At 38.6% G+C, this 19,695-nt stretch overlaps 2 protein-coding genes across 2 annotated transcripts; one reads left to right on the forward strand and one right to left on the reverse strand.

Annotated features, from left to right (window-relative positions):
* The first annotated feature begins 1,953 nt into the window (after positions 1 to 1,953).
* On the forward strand, positions 1,954 to 18,454 carry LOC109413232 (uncharacterized). The gene is made up of 3 exons (XM_062843206.1): positions 1,954 to 3,747; positions 16,068 to 16,974; positions 17,040 to 18,454. The coding sequence occupies exons 1-3, from the start codon at positions 2,196 to 2,198 to the stop codon at positions 18,403 to 18,405; spliced, it is 3,825 nt and encodes a 1,274-aa protein (XP_062699190.1). The 5' UTR covers positions 1,954 to 2,195; the 3' UTR covers positions 18,406 to 18,454.
* Positions 7,752 to 19,044, reverse strand: LOC109402165 (aminopeptidase N). Its single transcript, XM_062843207.1, has 8 exons — positions 18,461 to 19,044; positions 13,291 to 13,378; positions 11,834 to 12,768; positions 9,830 to 9,908; positions 9,011 to 9,774; positions 8,561 to 8,944; positions 8,184 to 8,498; positions 7,752 to 8,116 (listed from the first exon to the last, which is right to left on the reverse strand). Exons 2-8 carry the CDS (start codon positions 13,360 to 13,362, stop codon positions 7,852 to 7,854), a joined length of 2,814 nt encoding a protein of 937 aa, XP_062699191.1. The 5' UTR covers positions 13,363 to 13,378; positions 18,461 to 19,044; the 3' UTR covers positions 7,752 to 7,851.
* Positions 19,045 to 19,695: the final 651 nt, after the last annotated feature.

Here is a 19,695-nt window from a genome sequence, read left to right on the forward strand (position 1 = left end):
ATGTCGGAGAATCGTCATTCCAGAGTAGTTGCACTCGAATAAACAAAAAACTTCTAGTGCTTCTTGTAGAAAGGAACAGTGGGGCAAAAGTTCGCACTACATTTTTGAATCTAGAGCATCAATATAGTTACAGAATATTTGAAACAATGATGATTTCGTATGGAAACTACTATATTATGTATAATATGTGTAGTACGCATCCTCAAATCATTCCGACAGAGGGTTTGAACTTATTATTGGAAGAAGATCGATTCTAAGGCAATTAGGCTAGAACAAATCTCATTTTCTTCTTTTGTCACTTTGCTCGTTGACTCGTCAAGGGGGTAGATAATAAATAATAAATGAATTTGTTGAAAAATTACCCAAACAATTAGGCAAAATTGTAAAACTAATCGGATTTGTTAAGAATTTTTTTCGACAACTCTAATTTCAGTGCAATATTTTTAATTTTTTGTATAATTTATTTGTGTCCCCCCCTCAAAATGTCGAATTCCGACCAAAATTTTCCGAGGGGGGGGTGACATTAGAGAAATTCGAAATTTGTGTCAGCCTTATTGTGTTCGCCTATTTAAAATAAAAAAATAAATCGTGACGAGAGTTTCGACTGGAAATTAGTTGAATATTTTAACTGGCTTTCTCAGTCTGGGGAAATTCAAAACGACTAGTTTTGTATTGCCCGACGTTTCGGAACATTTTTTGGCCATTCTCGTGTCATCCTTTGAAAGTTTTTGGGGGTATTATGTTGTTCAATCTTTTGGGGGTCTTTCATAGCATAGTTTGTAAAATCAAACTTATAATTCATCACCATACTGACGGAGGTTAGATAAAAATTACGGTGAATGGTAGTTTTGTAGCATATTTGTTTTTATTTCCAAGTATTTTGTGTAACACTTGCCACCATAATTATCCTACAATGTGTTTTGACAAGTTCAGTAACGCTGGAAAGTAAAGCTCTTAGTTAACAGTTGTGGAAGTGTTCATAAAATACACTATATACGGAAGCTGAGAACCAGACCGTGTTCCAGTTGGTATGTAATGCCATGAATAGAAAAAAACAAATCTCGTGACTAAAGTGAAAGGGTGAACATGAACTAACATAAAATAAATGAACTTCACACCAATAAACTATTCTTCACAACTTTTGCTCCGCACAATGCGAAGTTTTGCCTCCAGTATGGGGCAAAAGTTCGCATTTGAGTACTTGTATTAAAAATTGTGTTACTAGAGCTACAAATGGAACGTGAAAAAATCTAGTACTACGTTTCAAAGGTAACATGACAGGGACTCGATTGACGAGAGAAAAAACGATATTATTTTCTTTTTGTTTAATAGTTATTGTTCGGTGCGAACTTTTGCCCCGCATTACTCTAAAACTAAAAATGTCTGCAATCGCGCATTGTGAGCTTTCCATTCTTTTTCTCACAAATTATTGCTGAAAAAAAATATGTGATATAGAGCTGTAGCTGTTTTACATTTTCGTTTTGTCTCATAACAGAATTGTCTATGTAATTTTGAAAAAAATGTTTTAGACCACATTACCATATAAAGTTCATCAGAATTGATTGAAAAAGTCAATAGTTTAGTTTGATTCATTGAAATTTTGGATCAATTACTAGGGCACATCGTAATCATTTTATTGAATAACTTCAGGAAGATGTCCTAAGAGAACAGCTGAGGAAACTGGGATATATATGTAATTTCAAAAATATGTGAGGAGATCTTATTTGAAATTATTTGAGAAATTCATGAATAGATCTTCCTGCAAACTGAATTCATACGTTTCGGTAGCTTTCCAGTCAATATATTATGTGTCTGGTGTTAATTGAATGATTAGTGTTAGTCCAATGAATCCTAAGTAACATTATCATTGGGTTTGCATCCGGCCTGCGCTAGTGTAAACAATACCCTATGAAAATTAATCTCCTTAATATGGATCCAATGGATACAGGTGATTGTGACGGATTTTCTGTTACATGCACTGTGGGCAAATAAGTAGCGTTAGTCACTCGGGACGGGATGTACAATCAGACAACGGAGTTTTTGTTGATAACCGCTTCGTGTTTTTTCTATATATTACACAGCTCGGTAGGAACGTGAGAGAGCCTTACCTTTGCACAGTATTGCTAAATGTCCGTTGTTTCATTCTCATATAAGAGTTTCAGCAAGAAGGTTTAGTTTTCGCGAGTCTCCGTACTATGAGACAAGTAGTGTGCGCAGCAGTTGTACTTTTTCTTACACTTGAATGCATTAGCTTGGCTACAAGTGATAATGCTTTTATCACTAATGGGGAGTGTCAACAAACGGAGATATTCATATGGCAGAGGAATGTATCTATTTCGGTGGACTGTGATTGTCCTCCCAATTTTGTTGCCCTGATCAGTGATCATAAAAAGCCAACTTTTTGCATAATGCTGACTCAACCGCAGAAGTGGAGTAACATATGCATTTCAACGGGAACAACGGATGATTATTATGAAGTTACTGTCAGAGAAAGAGCTGCAATAAATTCATTCCTGAGAAAAGCAAACGTTACTGAGTTCTGGATATCAGTGCAAAGAGACGGTGAATATGATCCTCCTCTTAAAAGGTTGCCAGGAAGAAAGTGGGGTTTGCCGCTGGATTTTGAAGAAGACTACGACCTAGAAATATCAACAGATTCATCGGGAAATTGTCTTAGGGCCAACATTGATCATAACTACTCCGCCGCCAGCTTCGTAAACTGCAGTGATATCTATCCTCATTTGTGTGTGTACAAGAGATCCACAATGCTTAGGTTGCATTGTCCGCATGGTGCATATACTACTCGATATTCAAAATTCCAGGAACATTGTTTTAGCATTGTAGAGGCACAAAATAACATTTGGAAAGCGGACGGTTTGTTCGATGTCGATAGCCACAGAAAATATCAACTGTATCAAAATCTTGCCCGTGAAGCTGACGTGAAGTGCGAGAGCACAAAAATTCAATCGAATTTGACTTATAAGATTCAGCAAGCCTTTTTGATTAAAAACGAAGGAAATGAGAATATGCTAAAACATGCTGTCATGCGCTCAGATGGAACAATGGCTATAGCAGAAGAATTCGATTGTATTGCATACGAGAACAAGACGGAAGCCAACTATTATAATGCTCCTGAACTTAAACTAAACTTCGATCGCATTCATAAAAAGCTATTGCTGATAATTCATAATGGACGATATCTGTGGCGTGAAAATGGCAAAGATGTTGGCGTTGTGTGCTATACTGATGGTGACACGGAATTGCTGAAAGTAGTTGGTGTAAAACGTAAGGTTTGGCCCCCACAACGCAGCATAGATAATGAAGAAGATGAAGGACAAGAAATCTACGAAATGAAGCTATATGGTGATTTTCCAGGATATTACTGGTGTGAGGGTCATTCCGTCATGAATTTCACTCTCATAAAGTCTGAGCGAGTGATTGCCCAAAAGAAGGAATCTGATGTACACATCTACTCCGTCTCTTTGGAAGTGTATGATTTGGAACACGAAAACTTATGGCAGAAAAATAATCTCAAACGAATGATGAAGGAGTATTCGCAGTATCTCAAAGCATATGATAACGATCGAATAAATCGTCTAGCTGGTATGATCAAGGGAATGCAAGTTATGAAAATTGAGAGCATCAGACAATCATTGCAAAGAACTGGACTTATTGTTCACGTTGCTGCCAGGTACAATGCTGACACGGTTAACATGTATTCGGATGTACAAGAAGCATTATGTGCAGGTAAGTTTATTTTTTCTCAAAACATAAAATGCACAATTTTTTTCCACACTTATTTGCAAAATTTAGCGAATAGTTTTCAATATGTTTCCCGTTATAATTTCGTATCTTTTTGAATGCTATTTTTTTCGTCTACGTGAGTAATCCGATTCGGTCTATGCAATGGTTGATGGGAAAGTTATGAGACTGACTGAGGCTTACCGATTGCTCAACAGACCCAACGGCTGAACCAAGACTCCCGGATCAACTAGCTCAGTATGAGACCCCTCGAACTGTGTCTCAGGGCCGGCATGCTACTGGGTAATTCGGAGTGGTACGCGGATCAAGGTGTGCGGAAACTATGGTCTTTCTTTGGCTATGGAAGAGTGTATGTGTTTGGGTAGAAAAAAGGCAAATTTATTAAAAAGCTACTGTGTGGTCTATGATGTTTATTGGGCTATGGCGGTTTGTGGTAGATCAGGATCGTTGGGTACGTACCGGTGATGTGCTGGCGAGCGCTCGCTGATGGCTGCTAACGGCAATAATGGCGGCTGGCGTTGTCGGTCCCTATTGTCTCGTGCCGACTGGAATGGCGGGTCTGGCGGTCTGGTTGGCAAGTGGGATGGCGTTCCACTGCCGTAGGGCCACTTTAGTGACCTGGGCTTGGCTACGGCGTCTTCCTTCGTTGGCAAGATCGACGGACCACGGACGAGACCGTATTGGCCACGCCGAGAAGGGTCCTCCTTGACGTTTAGGACTAACAGTCCGAGGAACTCTCACAAGGCCGGTTGCGGTGACCAGAGAGTCAGGTCTTTTACGTTTAGGCGTAGACCGGTAAACCGATCTAGGCCGAATCGTGTGGATAGTGAGGTGGCGGTACCAAAAGGTACGTCAAAAAGGTCCTGATAGGTAAGGTAACCAGGAATTAGGAACTAGTGTTACCAAGGCCAGTAATTAGGGCATACCTGAATGAACGTAGGCTGCTTTTTTCAATTATGCAGATTCACAGAACGAAAAACTATTCAAAGCCACTTTTAAAAGAAACTCACTTCTATCACACACGAACGCCGTTTTCAAAGTGATCATGGCGATCGCCTCAAGCCTTAAAATGCCCTCCATTCCATCCTTTCCATATGTTCCTTCGTCCTTACTCCATGTTGCCTATCCTTGGTAGCAAACAACCACCCATTATGCTACCAGGTTGCCTACATTTGTACTCACAGCTCAAGTTTTCGCCCGCCGCCCATTTTGACCACAGTTGATTTAAAATACAATTAACATTCAGATTTCAACATTCGAACAAACTAATACAAAATTATATTTTTTTCATTTAACTAACAAAACCTATTATTAAAACCAAACACTAATCAAACAAACACTACAGTTTCCTTGACAAAATGCACAAAATTAAAATAAATCTGGGGATCTTGTAACTGAACGGTAACAGTTACTTGAACTCAAATTTCGCATGTGATAATGGGTGAAGATCAGCGACACAGTGGTATGAAAATCAGTGTTATGATCCATTTGATGATGCATTTCTGCTGCATCAAATTGAAATATGGGAATCTTGTTCGTCGAACAAGGTGGCATTTGTGTCGGATGCTACATCTTTTTCGGGGAAAATTTGCCATGAATAGGCTGCATAAAGTTTTTGGACAGTACTCATATGTGATATAGTCATGAGGATGGCGTTTCAATAACAATGAAGAATTTAGTTTTTCGATGATTTGGCGAGGTTGTTTGAGGCTTGGGGACTGTTCATAATAATACATCTATCCTCATCCCTATTTCCCAAGATTTGGTATTAAAATTAGTAAAAAAATCAATCTCTTTTGTTAATTGAATCACCGAAACAACAATGGTACATACAAAAGCACAATAGAATTGTTGTGCTCTTTATATTTTGCTATAAAAATTCAATATTTTAATTGCTACCTGTGTGGCTGACACATATAGTTTGCCAGCACTGTTGGGCTGCGTACTTTAATCCCACTCTACACACACCCGCACGGCTACGTCTCGCTCTACACAGTGCGGCGTTATGGGAGACGTCAGTCAGCCCGCGCAACGGCCAGCAGGCAGCAGCAGCACAAAGTCATTCACAGATTGGGGATCTGCGCGCTGTGGTCGGTTCCTCGGCATGCAAGACGGCACAATATGCAGAAACTTTTAAAATATTTCATTGGGGAAATTTTGATTTTTTCATCTTTTTAGCTGTTTTTATACAAATTTGCATGAAATTCTCATTTTCGATCAATTTCTCTCCCATACAAAATGTATGGAAAAATTTACACCGATAGAATATTTTGAAGCCTTCTGCAAATGAAAATATAGCTTGAATACTGATGTTTGGTAGAAAGAAACCCGATGTACATTCAATTTTTATAATCTGCTGGTTCAGACATGGCGTGGCATCTCCGACCCACTACACCGTTTTTATTGCCTCCAAATGCTATACCTCTCACCTAGGAAGCATATTGCTTCCGAGAAGGCCTTGCTACAGCGAGCAATGAGCAATTCGGCCTAATGACTATTGCCACTTCAACAACACACCCAAGTAACCAGAAGTTCGGATAAGAGAGTACGTTATAAGCTAAGCAGCTTGTTGGAGGATGCTCTTTAGCCTTCTAAGCAGCTTTATTTTTAAGTAATTTCGAACTTGAGAGTTCACACAAGGAAGCTTGTTAGCCTCCTAAGCAGCTTCTGATGAAACTTTCTCAAAATGGATCTAGAAACTAAATTGTACTTTCCACATTCACCACAGGCAGTGTTAATTGCTTATATTGCGTGAATAATGACCAACCTTAATGTAACTCCTGGAGAAGATTCGATTCGAACCGGATCTTTCGGCGTGAAAACCTGCTGCCGTACCGCTGCGCTGTTGTAGATACTTGTTATGATCAGGTTAACTATGCTACTGCAGAAGTTTACAAATCTAAGTGTCGACAAAGCATTGGTTCAAGTCAGATTTCACCCGCCTTGTGCTTCATCGTAATTGTGGTGTTGGGGTAGAGTGTAGGGCTCTCACGCACCGGCGTCCGGTTCGAATCCAGGCTAACAATGAGCCTTGTCCGAACTTGTGTGCGAAGTACCATTACTTAGCTTACCGATCAGGCTAAAGCCGGGGTGGCCTCTGCTGTACATAGTAACCGTCTGTCTCCATTCCACTCGGTCCATGGCTGTTTGTCTCCAGTTTCGCACTCTGCGTAGGGTCCGCAGATCGTTCTCCACTTGGTCGACCCACCCAGCTCGCTGCGCACCACGTCTTCTTGTACCGGTCGGATGACTCCCGAGAACCATTTTTGTCGGGTTGCTATCTGACATCCTGATGACGTGACCCGCCCACCGTAACCTCCCGATTTTCGCGGTATGGACGATGGTTGGTTCTCCCAGCAGCTGATGCAGCTCGTGGTTCATTCGCCTTCTCCAAGTCCCGTCATCCATCTGCACTCCGGTGTAGATGGTACGCAACACCTTCCGTTCGAAAACTCCAAGAGCGCGTTGGTCCTCTGCACGTAGGGTCCATATTTCGTGCCCATAGAGGACGACCGGTCTAATCAGCGTTTCGTAGATAGTAAACTTCGTGTTACGGCAAACTATATGTGTCAGCCACACACTACCCAACTCAGTTGACATTCTCAAGCAATTTTCAAACAAGCTGAACAGTTGGCTTGACCACATGAAGGCTTTTCTCTTCACGCGTGCAGAAGAACAAGTTTGTGTTGAAATTCACGAAAATAAAAGGGGCATGTGATGACAAGTCGATTCCATCACGAGAAGGAGATTAGATCAAACCGGAATAGGGAACGCCATAAATTACGTCACGCTCTAAGGGAAGTGTGCTACCCCCATTCGCACAACAGTCCCATGTGAATAGGAAATCCAGCAAACTTCCAGCAAAATCGGAGGTCTCATACAAAAACTCCCCTAGACAAAAATACGAGTCGTCTATGAAACGGTTAAACCACGTGCCTATTACATTTTAGACCAAATAATCACATGAACACGAAAAAAACTGTTTCAAATTATTATAGAAATAAATATGTACATAACATTTTTATTTAATGTTTTCTTTTTGTGGAATACTATCTGAATCTAGAAACTATATTGGGACACATAAATTTTTCATCTTATGAATCGGTCATCACTACTCTTATGCTGGCTCAGGAAGTTATCCAACCACTTCTCAATGATCGGAAGATTCTCTTGGCTCCATTTCGTTTCCTCTTTGATGTTCTTCAACGATTTTTCGATAATATGCTGAGCGGTACCAAATTCACCCTGGCGCTGTACATATAGTTTAGAAACCATATCGTAACCCTCTTGGGTGGTGAAAAGACCAGTTGCAGAGTTTATCAAATTGTTCCACAACAATTCTCGATCCTTGAATCTAGATGGGGAATAAAATAATGGTGTGCAATCATTTGGACTAATTTAAAGAAGAATCGAAGTATTACCGCAGTTTGATGGCATCCCAGTTCTTTTGTAGAAAGTCAAATAGAGCCATGTATCCGCTGGATCCTCCAGATAACATTTTGAAGATCAGGTTTATATCGTTATCTGTGAAATTACCGTTATCTTCCAGAACAGTGATATTCAACAGCCGATTAATTTTGGAAGCTTGTACGGGACATCCAGCAAGGGTTTTCAGCAAATAAGTGCGTTCACTCTTTACTCGTGATTCCGGGAAATTGATTACTCGCTGCAATCCGAAATCCCATTCCTCTTGCGTGCCAGATTTGAAGACAGGGCAAATGTATTGATTTGCTACACTGTAATGATAAAGAAACAAGTTCAAATTGTGTCTTCAATTCATGGAATCATTTTAACAAACGGATTTCCGAGATCAGGATCGGGACTGTCCATCCATTTTTTGAACACTTTTTGGGCCTCTTCGATGCACGGTTTGTACCCTGCACGACATAAAAATGTTTTCGCCAAGGATCGTAGGTTAGTTCTCCACTTCTCTTCACCATCGTGCTGATTTTGAGCGAGTTCTTCATACAACGGAGTTAGAAGGGTTCGCACATAGATCTCAAACTTTTTGTGCACGGCTGACATGTCGATATGCCTGCCAATATGGTCGATTAGTGTGAATACCGGATTCCAAACCAGATGATTTCGCTCATATTGCATGAAGAGGGTCATGTTGAAGGCTGTAGCGAAACTGAGATGTCCTGCGTATGCCAAGTTCCAAGCATCGTGTAACAGTTTAGCTCTAGGAAAATTAATATGCAAAGATTAAAATAGAGTAACATCATAACTATACGAAATGTACACCTACCTTGTATAAACAGGAATTTTTGCTCGACCAGCTTCGTTCAATAAATAGCTGGCCAGTAGATTCCAGTTCCGTTCATCGTAGTTTACCGGAAAAGGGCCTATCTCTTCAGGATTAACGATAATGAATTCGTCTGAGTTCGTCAGATTGTCCAACGTTACTTGCTTAACTTTTTTCATCCATTTTGTAGCACTGGTGTTGGTAAAATTGAGATTATTTTGTTGGACAACCACTAACGGAACCCACCAAAGCATCTTGTCTTGTTCGGGAACATCATGGGGTCTTTCACGGAGATACACTCTTTGCGTTATGGTTGCTGTCCTCTTCTGGTAATCTCTACTAACCGTAACCATAGGAATGCGATCTTTTGTTACCCATGAATCTGCTATCTCGTTGATGGTAGCCGTTTCACAGAGCTTTCCATCTAAATGGGCCTGTTTGGTGAGTGCTTCCCAAATATCATTGCTGACAAAGGTCTTGTATTCACGGTGTTCGATGAACTTTTGCAAACCCTTTTGGAATGTTTCAGCCCCTAGAGTAAGGTTGAGCATGCGAAGTACCAGCTCAGTTTTGCTGCATGTGGTTTCTTGTTTGATAGCCGTTATTCGTGAATGAGGATAACGTTTGCTGAACTCATAGTAAATAGAGTAGAGTATCGTCATTGGCCATTTACCCTCGAATTCAACGCCGTTGTCGATATCGATGGTCGTTGCTGCCGCCAGGAATCCTGCAACAGCTTTGTTAACATGAGCATCACTCCACCAATGCTAGTAACAAAAGATAATAAGTAATGATTATTTAGTAAGTACTTTATGAACATACCGGACTAATCCATGTTCCCAACCATTGGTACACTAGTTCTTGTGCAATGCTGTAGTATCCGTTTTGCAAATCACTCTCCCTGGAATCAAGTTAAATAAGAGATAACATAATAATATTTAAGTTTATGATACGATGTATTCACTAAGGCTGGTTTCGGAAAAAAATAGCAAAATGGATTCAGTCAGGGACACTTTTTAAGGGAAGTTTAACCCCCTGATAAGTAAAACTTTTATCATAATCAGTGAATCACTGTTTTAGAAATAGTAACTTCCCGAGCAGAGTCTAACAACAAAATGATAGCAAATCGAGTATTCAGCAGCCAATTGATATCACATTTTTATATCAGTCTTCCTTGACTAAATGTGATTTCAAATTTAGATTTTGTTTTTCTGTCACTTCAAACTATTAAAAAATTAGTATTTAAATTATTTCAAAACTTCTAGTTAACCTTGTATAATACCTCTAAGAGTAAATCATTAGTGTAATTATCTTATGGCATTCAGGATCTCATATCAATCGAAAAATCCCTGTATTTAACTATTTCCCCATTTTTTCGTACTGATAGCCAAATAGCTATTAATTTGCTATCACTGATACCAGGAATTGTTTTCAACTTGCTGTTACGGGAACATTTTTCTGCTTTCATTTTTGATGTTTTAACCGTTAAAACGACCAAAACAACAACAACCTGAGTTATCATAGTTTGCAATATCACAACATCAAAATTTGTTTTCAATTTGCTGTCAGACTTTGCTCGGGTAGTGTTTCACTAGATGGCAAAAAAGTACTAAATTGTGACTTTAAACACTAACAAAACTAATTGGCAATGTTGATATTCGTATTCCTACATGTAATGCCAGCAGTTTTTGCTAATATTACAAAAAAATCTCAAAACTATTGCAGGAAATGCAACCCTAAATGCTAAGCTAAAAACGCAATACATAGTGCGCTACCCGAGCAAAGTCTAACAACAAAATGATAGCAAATCGAACACTCAATTTGTATTCAGCAGCAAATAGGAGGCAATCAGTGAAGTACTAGATTGAAAGTAGTGAGCTGGATTTTTGTATGGTGAGATGATCAATTCTCCATTTCTGCAATGAAATGGAGCAAATAGCGTGGGTTATATGATTTCTTGAATAATTTGATGCTATTTGAGCAAAAGTTTGGGTAACTGTGATGTTGTATTATTTATTTCTTGCAAATTCAACAACACAGTTACCTGAACTTTTGCTCAAACAGCATAAAATAGGACATGAAATCATATAACCCACGCTGTTTGCACTATTTCATTGCAGAAATGGAGAATTGATCATCTCACCATACAAAAATCCAGCTCACTACTTTCAATCTAGTACTTCACTGATTGCCTCCTATTGATATCACATTTTGATATCAGTTTGTCTTGACTAAGTTTGATTTCAAATTTTGATTTCGTTTTGCTGTCACTTCAAACTATTATAGATATTAAGTTTTTATGTTTTTTTCGAAACTTCTAAGCAACCCTGTTTAATAACTCTAAGAATATACCATTATTGCAATTATCTTATTGCATTGAGGTTTTTATATCAATCGAAAAACCACAATATTCAACAATTCTTTCATTTTTCGTACTGATAGCAAAATCAGTTATCAATTTGATATCACTGATAGTTTTCAACTTGCTGTTACGGGAACATTTTGCTGCTCTCATTTTTGATGTTTTAACTGTTAAAACGACCAAAACGACAACAACCCGAGTTATCGTATTTTGCAATATCACAACATCAAAATTTGTTTTCAATTTGCTGTCAGACTTTGCTCGGGTGAAGACTGCAACGACATAGTGCACTGAAAACCAACTCGATCGCTCACTTTTATACAATCGCGCAATCCAGTGGCGAACGAAATGATTAATAATGGACGTTCTAATAAATACTGGATTATTACTAAGATAGCAACCTCGCTGGTCGCACACTAAACCAAAGATGCTTTATTTTACCAAAAAGCGTGGTAAGTTCTTACCTGAATACAACTAACCCCCAATTATCAGCTGGTTTCACAGAGGAAAAATTCGGCAACGCGACAATGTCTAGCTTATCCAACGGGAAGCTGGCGTTCCAGACCTTGACGAGACGGTCCAGCACTGTTTGAATTTTAAGCTTGACATCCTTAATTTGCTCGTGGAAGTCCTTTCGCGCCCAAATTTTTATGACAGGATTACCACTTTCAACCGTTCCTTCGTGATCACTTACGATTTCCACCAAATCGGACATCACAAATCCTAAAGCAAATGTTGAAATGGGGCCCGTTGTTTGGAAGTGATCGGCCACTTTATCCTGGGGCAAGTTTTCGCTGGACATCACATCAGTGTTGAATAGCGTTTTCAAATGTTTGGGTCGCACAATCGTCACTTGGAATGGCACTTTGAACGAGGGCTCATCGAAACAAGGAAAGACGCGACGAGCGTGGTTCGGTCGAAAGTACGATGCAAAATAGGAGTGATCCTGCTGCTGCTGATCTCCATCTTGAGATTTATATTTGCCTTGGAATAGTCCTTCAGTGTTCTCCCAAATCATGCCTTTGAAACTGATGCGTGCCTCGTACGTAGCTCCAACAGTGAGGTCGTCATGGAAATATATAACCAGAAGTGGCTTTTTCGGCACTCTATCGACACGACGAATTTTCAACGTGTTCACTTTTCCGTTATCAGCCTCGGTATATTCTAAAATCTCGATATTCTCTTCGTCAACGTGCAGGTCATGGTGAGCATGTAGATTTATTTGATTCGTTCGCTTTGTGCATGCCATTGTTATATTAACGTTGCCGTGAAACGCTAACTGGTCAGCATCAATCTCCAACTGTAACGCGTATTTGACCGGAACTAGATCCGTTGGTAGTTTATTGTCTGGTATCAGCGGGTTGGTAGCGGAGAGATCAATGCTTCGGCGTATACGATGCTGTGACGGAGAATAAATAAAATGTATGTATTGAATTTCAGAGTCTATATAGTAATGAAAACCTTGAGTTATGAAGGTTGAAAAGCTTTTCTCACTGAAAACTTACTTATAATAACCGTATGTTGAAAAGGAATTAGAATGACTCTTATGAAACGGTTGATTATTTATGTTGAAAAAATCAGAAGTACCCAAGTAACCACGGTACTGAAACCTTATTGCAAGCAGATATACGGTGTATTTAGAGCAATCATTACTTTGCATGAACACTTAAGGTTGATTTAAAGTGGAAGTGGCAATTATGCGACTGTTTTAAGATTATACCAGTATCGTAATCGTTATTTGATTCTATAATTGCCCATTTCCACTTTAAATCAACCTTAAGTTTGCATGTAGAGTAATGATTGCTCTAAATACACCCTATATCAGCATGAAATAAGGCTTCAACACCGTGGTTACTTCGGTAGTCTTAATTTCGACCACACTGTATGATAAAAGTATTTTTTAGAATAAAATTTTCCTTACCTGTCGCCACGAGAGAGCTGGTGCTACAGCGAACAGCATCACTGCCATGAATGGGATGCCATACCACCCCATTTTGATGGAAATTGTTCTGCAAATATGTCGAATGGATTTTTTCAGCTATGGTTGGCATTGATGTAGGGTAGTATATCTAATTGCAATTGGTATGTAAGTTTTAGCCGAGCAAAGAATGTTGACCATGTTGACTTATTTTTTGCTTATTAGTTTTTTTTAATAAAGAGCATTTCGAGCTCAACGCACGAATCGTGTAACCGCGACCTAGTTCAAATCAAATGAACCTTTGCCCAAAAACTGTTTTTAGGGAATTTTAAAAACTTCATTCTGTAAAAAACCAAGGTGTGTTTTTTTCGTTCAGGAGTATTTTGTGGAAATGGTCCAGATGTGGCATGTGAACCGATTTCTTTCAATATTTACAATATTGTTTAGAGGAAGGATGAAAGTATCTTCTGATATTTTCCCTAGTGAAAAACGTTTATCAGTTTTATAGAAACCATTTATAAACGAAGTTTTGAAAAAATGGCTTCTGGAAAACTGATAAATGTTTTCCTCCAGCAAAAAAAAAACAGAACCAAAAAATAGGAAATGCTCGGATCACTTTGCGGTCTTCGACATAGTTGTTTGGCATACAGTTAACTACAAATATACTGAAAAATGGTAATAATTGAACGCTTATTGCGCCACCTAGCATCGACACTTTTCGTTTCTCTATTCAGTTGTCCAAGTTTTCCAATACAAACTTCAAGATGGATGAGCGTCCCATTATACTTAATCAATTTCGCTCAAATTTGGACCAGAGCTTCAAAACAAACTGATTCAGGGAGAGCATTTTTAGAGTTTTACGTTTATCATATATGTAAGTGTTGGGCACCCAAATGCATGTATGTTAAATTTAAGTAAGATTATTCCCAAGTAACCAAAAGTTTCGCTTCCCTTGACAAAATGCACTTTCAAGTTCCGCGAAGTTCAGATAAAGTTCCAAATGGAACTTTCTAGCTGCTTAAGAGGCTAACGATGAGCCTTGCTGGAACTTCGGACGCAAGTTCCGGCAAGGCTCATTGTTAGCCTCTTAAGCAGCCAGAAAGTTCCGATCGGAACTTTATCTGAACTTCGCGGAACTTTAAAGCTGCTTAAGTTGCTACTCGGGACTTTGTCGGAACATTCAAGTTCATAGAAGTTCAGATTAGTAGCATTGTGTTTCAATGTAAATTACATTTATTTCTTTTACAGAAAACAACTGTTAAACAGCATAAACGAAAAAACAAATATGAGTTTATCAAATCAATGAATACTAGGCTTGAGCAAAAAAAAAAAATGCTGCCCACCGGATTCGAACTGATAGTCGCTGCGTGAGAACCCTACGCTCTACCACAGTACTACAGTTGAGATTGAGTGAGCAGCAGGTAAAGTCTAACTTGAATCGATTTCCTGTCGGCAGCTAGTTTTGCACATTTGTACAGTAGTGAAGTTAGCTTGACTTTGTCAAGTGTCTTCAGCAGCGCAGTGGTAAGTCTGCAGGCTATCACGCAGGAGGATCCAGTTCCAATCTACATAGCAGCGACATGTGTGAAAATATAATCATCAGAAGCAAATTCCAGATATGAATCACAAACCATCAACAGGGGGTGGGGTTGTGAATCTGAAAAACATATATTTTTGATTCTACTTGAATTTTGTCAAAGTTCTGTCAGAAGCTGCTTAGAAGGCTATCCAGTGTGCTTATGTGAACTTTCAAGTTCCAAAATTACTTAAAAATGAAGCTGCTTAGAAAGCTAATGAGCAACCTCGAACATGCTGCTTAGCTTAAAGTACCCTTTTATCTGAACTTTTGGTTACTTGGGTTGGCTCATTTCTTGCAAGATCCCTAACAGATATATTCTCAGATTTTTGGAGAAATTACAACGAAGTTCCTAAAAGTACAGCGTAGTTTGTGACATCTTTAATAGATTCCTGAGCAGTGGTTTTACATTCTCGAAGATATCCTAGTCGAATTCTTCACTACACACAACGCAAATCAAAGAGTGAGCGCCTTTTTAGTTTTATCGTTTATTCCATACCACTTCACACCACACTCCATCTATGTACCATGGAAATGAGCAATCCTTCAAATATTTGGTTATAGGTTGGCATCGTTTAAATTTTTAAAGACTTTCCTAGCGCAGTGTATGCCACCATTTCGTGATATTTAGGGACAATGGAATTTCGCGATTTCGCGGAAGCCGCGAAATCCGCGAAATCGGACAATGGACGCGAAATTTAAGAAATCCCGCGAAATGGCGCGAAAACTGAGAAAATTTGGAAAATAAGCTCAAGATTCTGGCAATATTAAATATTTTAACATAAATTTGCTGAGAACTTTTAACAGTGTGATGTAATTTACGGTTCAGAATCTGGCAAAATAAAAGTTTTACATCTACTTCATTTTTTTTATTTTTCATGAAATTTGTTACTTTTTCTGTAAATTTATGATTACGCCTCACAAAGTTCAAGTGAATTATTCATTTAGCATTCAAAATTGGGAGTTTCTTTAACGATAAGGTCAAATATATGGTGCCGCGAAATCACCGCGAAATTCGCAATGTGGGCCCGCGAAATTTGAGAAATTTTGCCGCGAATTTCCATTGTCCCTAGTGATATTCATTTTAATATTTCACGATAGCTCCAGACTGGAGTGAAGAATTATTTTATGTTGAAATTCACACTTTTCGTCCATTCTTGGTCAATTCTTGATAGATGATTTTTTCTACATCCATGTTTTATAGGCTGTGATGATTCGGTGGAAGAGCATTACCGTCTGAAGCATGCTCTGAAATTTTTATTTGAAGCAACAGAAAGCGAAAAATACCATTTTAAGGGTATAAACAGCACGGAATTGTGTTTGCCACAAGACGCACATGATGATCGCAAATGGCCACCAGCTAGAATTGGACAAACAACGGCTCCGCTGGAACTGTGTCTCATTGAAACTAGTGGACTTCCACTGACGAGGAAATGTACCGGTGACCGAACTTATGGAGGCGTTTGGCAAAAGTTGCCGGAATTCTATGCATGCAGCCAAACTGTGCAGAAACACACCTTGCAGCTATTCAACTATACCGAAATATCAGTGAACGTCGCAGAAATGGGCCAAGTCATGGGTGAAATAGAGCATGTGATGGACTCGACAAACGATTTGATTCCCGCTGATTTATTTTACATTTCTAAGACAATGGACAACATGAGATCTGCGTTATTGAATAATGGAAGTAACAATGTGGCCCTAATTGATAAAAATCACGAAAGATATTACTGCGACATAGCCGGCATCCTGAATCGTGTAATGTACATGAATAAGTCTGTTGTGCTCCGATCGCAAATAGCTCTCAACACAACCAACATACTGCTAGATTCTACTGACGACATCATAAATCGGATATCAGTCGCGAATAGCACCGTGGATTTCCTTCGTGGTAACAGTCTAAATTGTTTTAACGAGGAAGGACAACAATTGAACACGAACAACATATTGGAGAACCAACCTGGAACCATTTTGTTCAAAACACCAAGGCTGATTTTGCTGGTGGTTGATCCTTTTGTTAGTGGCATATCGGGGCTGGCTATTATTAAAGCAAACGGAACTTATGAAGAGACAAATTCTACAGATCATAGCTTCGATTTATACGAAACAAGGTTAGTATGCTTAGAATGGTATTCTTCTGAAATGGAAACTATAATTTGCGTTTTTTTTTTTGCAGATTGATAGCGGTTGATGAACCTGAATCTAAGATAATGATGGAAGACAATTTGGAAATAGCTGCTTATGTCCCTATACAGTTGTTGGAAAGGATTAGTTTGCTCAACGAACATATTGGAGAAGAAAATGATACAAGTCAGCATATTTTACGAATAGTAATTTCAGTCTACTTCAACGATAATATTTTCAAAGAAACGACGAACGGTACGATTTTGCGAGCTAACGGTAAAATTATAAGTGTAACAATTCCAAGCCATAGCTCAGATTTGCCCGGAGAAATTCCAATATTTATAAGAGATCAGGATAGGGATCAAACCAGCAGCTGCGGATACTGGAATTTCGAACCAGACGATAATGAGGCAATGCCGAAGTGGTCATTTGGGGGTTGCAAGCTTGCTGATCAGTACGATGGAATAACGCTGTGCAAATGTTCCCATTTGACTCCGTTTTCACGCCTTTGTATGGATATTCAGCACATTGAAAGTGATCATGTATTGCAGAAATTTATTGGTCAATCGAATATTTTCACTTTAGATGTTATAACATCTATTGGAAGTGCACTGTCTTTGTTGGGAGTGTTAGGGATTTTTGTCACAGCTTTCTTGTTTCCCACTTGGAGGCAAACTGCACATTCTAAAATATTGTTACAGTTGTCGTTAGCAATCACATTTGAAATGATCATAATATTCTTGGATGGTCCTGATATAAACTATAATGAACAGAGCGGTAAAATTCAGTGCACTTTACTAGGAGGATCTTTTCATTACATTATCCTGGTAACATTTATGTGGATGTTGGTGATTGCATATCTGCAATTTTTGCGATATGTCAAAGTTTTGGGTCGTCTGCGTCCATCACGATTCATACTGAAAGCATCACTATTGAGCTGGGGGTTGCCGCTGGTACCGGTAATTATATTTGCCGCAGTCGATTACACGTTGTATCACAAACAAGATAACATTTCTGATATTTGCTATCCTCATGGTGTTGCCTTGTACTATGGATTGCTTTTACCCATTGCTGTCATTATTTTAGTAAACATGGCAAGTTTTCTTTTGATAATTTACTATGTATTCAGAGTTCCAAGTAATTTGACACGTTCGTCTGAAAATGATCTCACTTTGTCACAAATTAGGCTTTCTGTGTTTTTGTTCTTCCTTCTCGGTTTACCATGGATATTCGGAATGATGATCACCGTCGGAGCGGGAAAAATCTTTTCTTACTTGTTCTGTATTACTGCCCCACTGCAAGGTTTCATTTTATTTGTGTATTTCATAATAATGAACCCAATTGCTAGAAAATTTTGGTGTTCGAAATGCAGTAAAAGTGAATCTGACAAAAACACCATAGACATTCCACTCAAATAAAACTTTGTAGAACATCCGAGGAAAGTAAAAGAAAATCACTATTTGAAAAACTCACTTTTCTAAAACAAGTATTGATTTGGATTCACTTCTTGCACAAATTTCAACGCCTGGTTGACTCCGAATCTCGCGACAAACTAACCGCGAGGAAAGATTCGTCTTAGCCTAGAGGATCTCTAAATTCAAGTACGCTGAAATATGATAAAGTGACACATTATTCAATTAAGAAAAAGGTGATGTTGCAAAGCGAAGTGGTCTCCCTTTTCTCGCCAGAGTAGCTGCGAGAATCAAGAACTGATGTTTTGTAGTCCAATTTGCGTATATCCTCAATTGAATACAACCGTTTTAAATGAATGATTGCATTCGCTGATGGATTACGTACTACGATGTTCCTATGTATTAAGCTTTTCATGTAAAAAAAATGTACTAACTGTATTACTTTCTTACTCTTCATTGATGTGCTTGCCAAAAACTAAGAAAAAACAGCAATATTTTAAACTGTTCCGGTTATACAGCTTGTCTGAGTCCCAAAAGAACTAAACTCAACTGAGTTTTCTTGTAAATCCATGTTTTACTCTCATGATGAATCGTTCTTTATACATAAACGAAAAAAACTAGGAATAACCCGTAAAACCTGTGTAATCAATGGTATATATTGTACAACGAAGTTAAATCATTTTGTAATCGTCTGGAATAGCTTCAACCTTATCCATAGATATTTATTTAAATAATTTTAGGTTTAATACTTTCGTGTATTTAGGGTTTTATTATTTTATGGAGAAATCACTAAATAGTTTTACAAGGATAAGATAGGATAGCAACATTTGAAATATAAATTTCATCTGATCATTAATGATCATTGGGTATCTGATGTGGAAAGGTTTGGTCAAAAAATGCAAATCCATCTATTTTGAACCAAACTACAAATGTCATTATAAAACATATACATTACCCTTCATAAATATTGAATCGCATATTGCAAGTTGCAACACTCATACTGAATAGTGCAGCGCCCGGAAAGTTTAGTTTAGACGGGTAGTGTATATAAGCAAATCAAAACCTTGACTCAAAATGGGTGGCGTCTTAGTTTTATAATTTGTGAGCGTCCATCAATGACGTAGCTTCCAGGGGGAGGGGGAGAATCTGGAGTTGTGTGAGTGTGACGAGCCATGTATTAGGGATGGGAAGATATGCTACGAGGAGGAGGGGGAGTAAAAAAATCGGCCAAATAATGCTACATCATATATAGAAGCTCCCTTTGGATATATGCATAAAAATAAAAAAAAAATACTA

Source organism: Aedes albopictus, unplaced genomic scaffold (genome assembly GCF_035046485.1).
Source record: "Aedes albopictus strain Foshan unplaced genomic scaffold, AalbF5 HiC_scaffold_107, whole genome shotgun sequence".
Classification (NCBI taxonomy): domain Eukaryota; kingdom Metazoa; phylum Arthropoda; class Insecta; order Diptera; family Culicidae; genus Aedes; species Aedes albopictus.

Coding starts and splice junctions, on each gene's coding strand:
- LOC109402165 (XM_062843207.1), bottom strand. CDS start 13,362: ATGGGGTGGTATGGCATCCCATTCATGGCAGTGATGCTGTTCGCTGTA. Junction 8,945..9,010: donor AAAATTCCTGTTTATACAAG/GTAGGTGTACAT, acceptor TAATTTTCCTAG/AGCTAAACTGTTACACGATG. Junction 8,117..8,183: donor TGGGATGCCATCAAACTGCG/GTAATACTTCGA, acceptor TTCCCCATCTAG/ATTCAAGGATCGAGAATTGT.
- LOC109413232 (XM_062843206.1), top strand. CDS start 2,196: ATGAGACAAGTAGTGTGCGCAGCAGTTGTACTTTTTCTTACACTTGAA. Junction 3,748..16,067: donor ACAAGAAGCATTATGTGCAG/GTAAGTTTATTT, acceptor CATGTTTTATAG/GCTGTGATGATTCGGTGGAA. Junction 16,975..17,039: donor TTCGATTTATACGAAACAAG/GTTAGTATGCTT, acceptor TTTTTTTTGCAG/ATTGATAGCGGTTGATGAAC.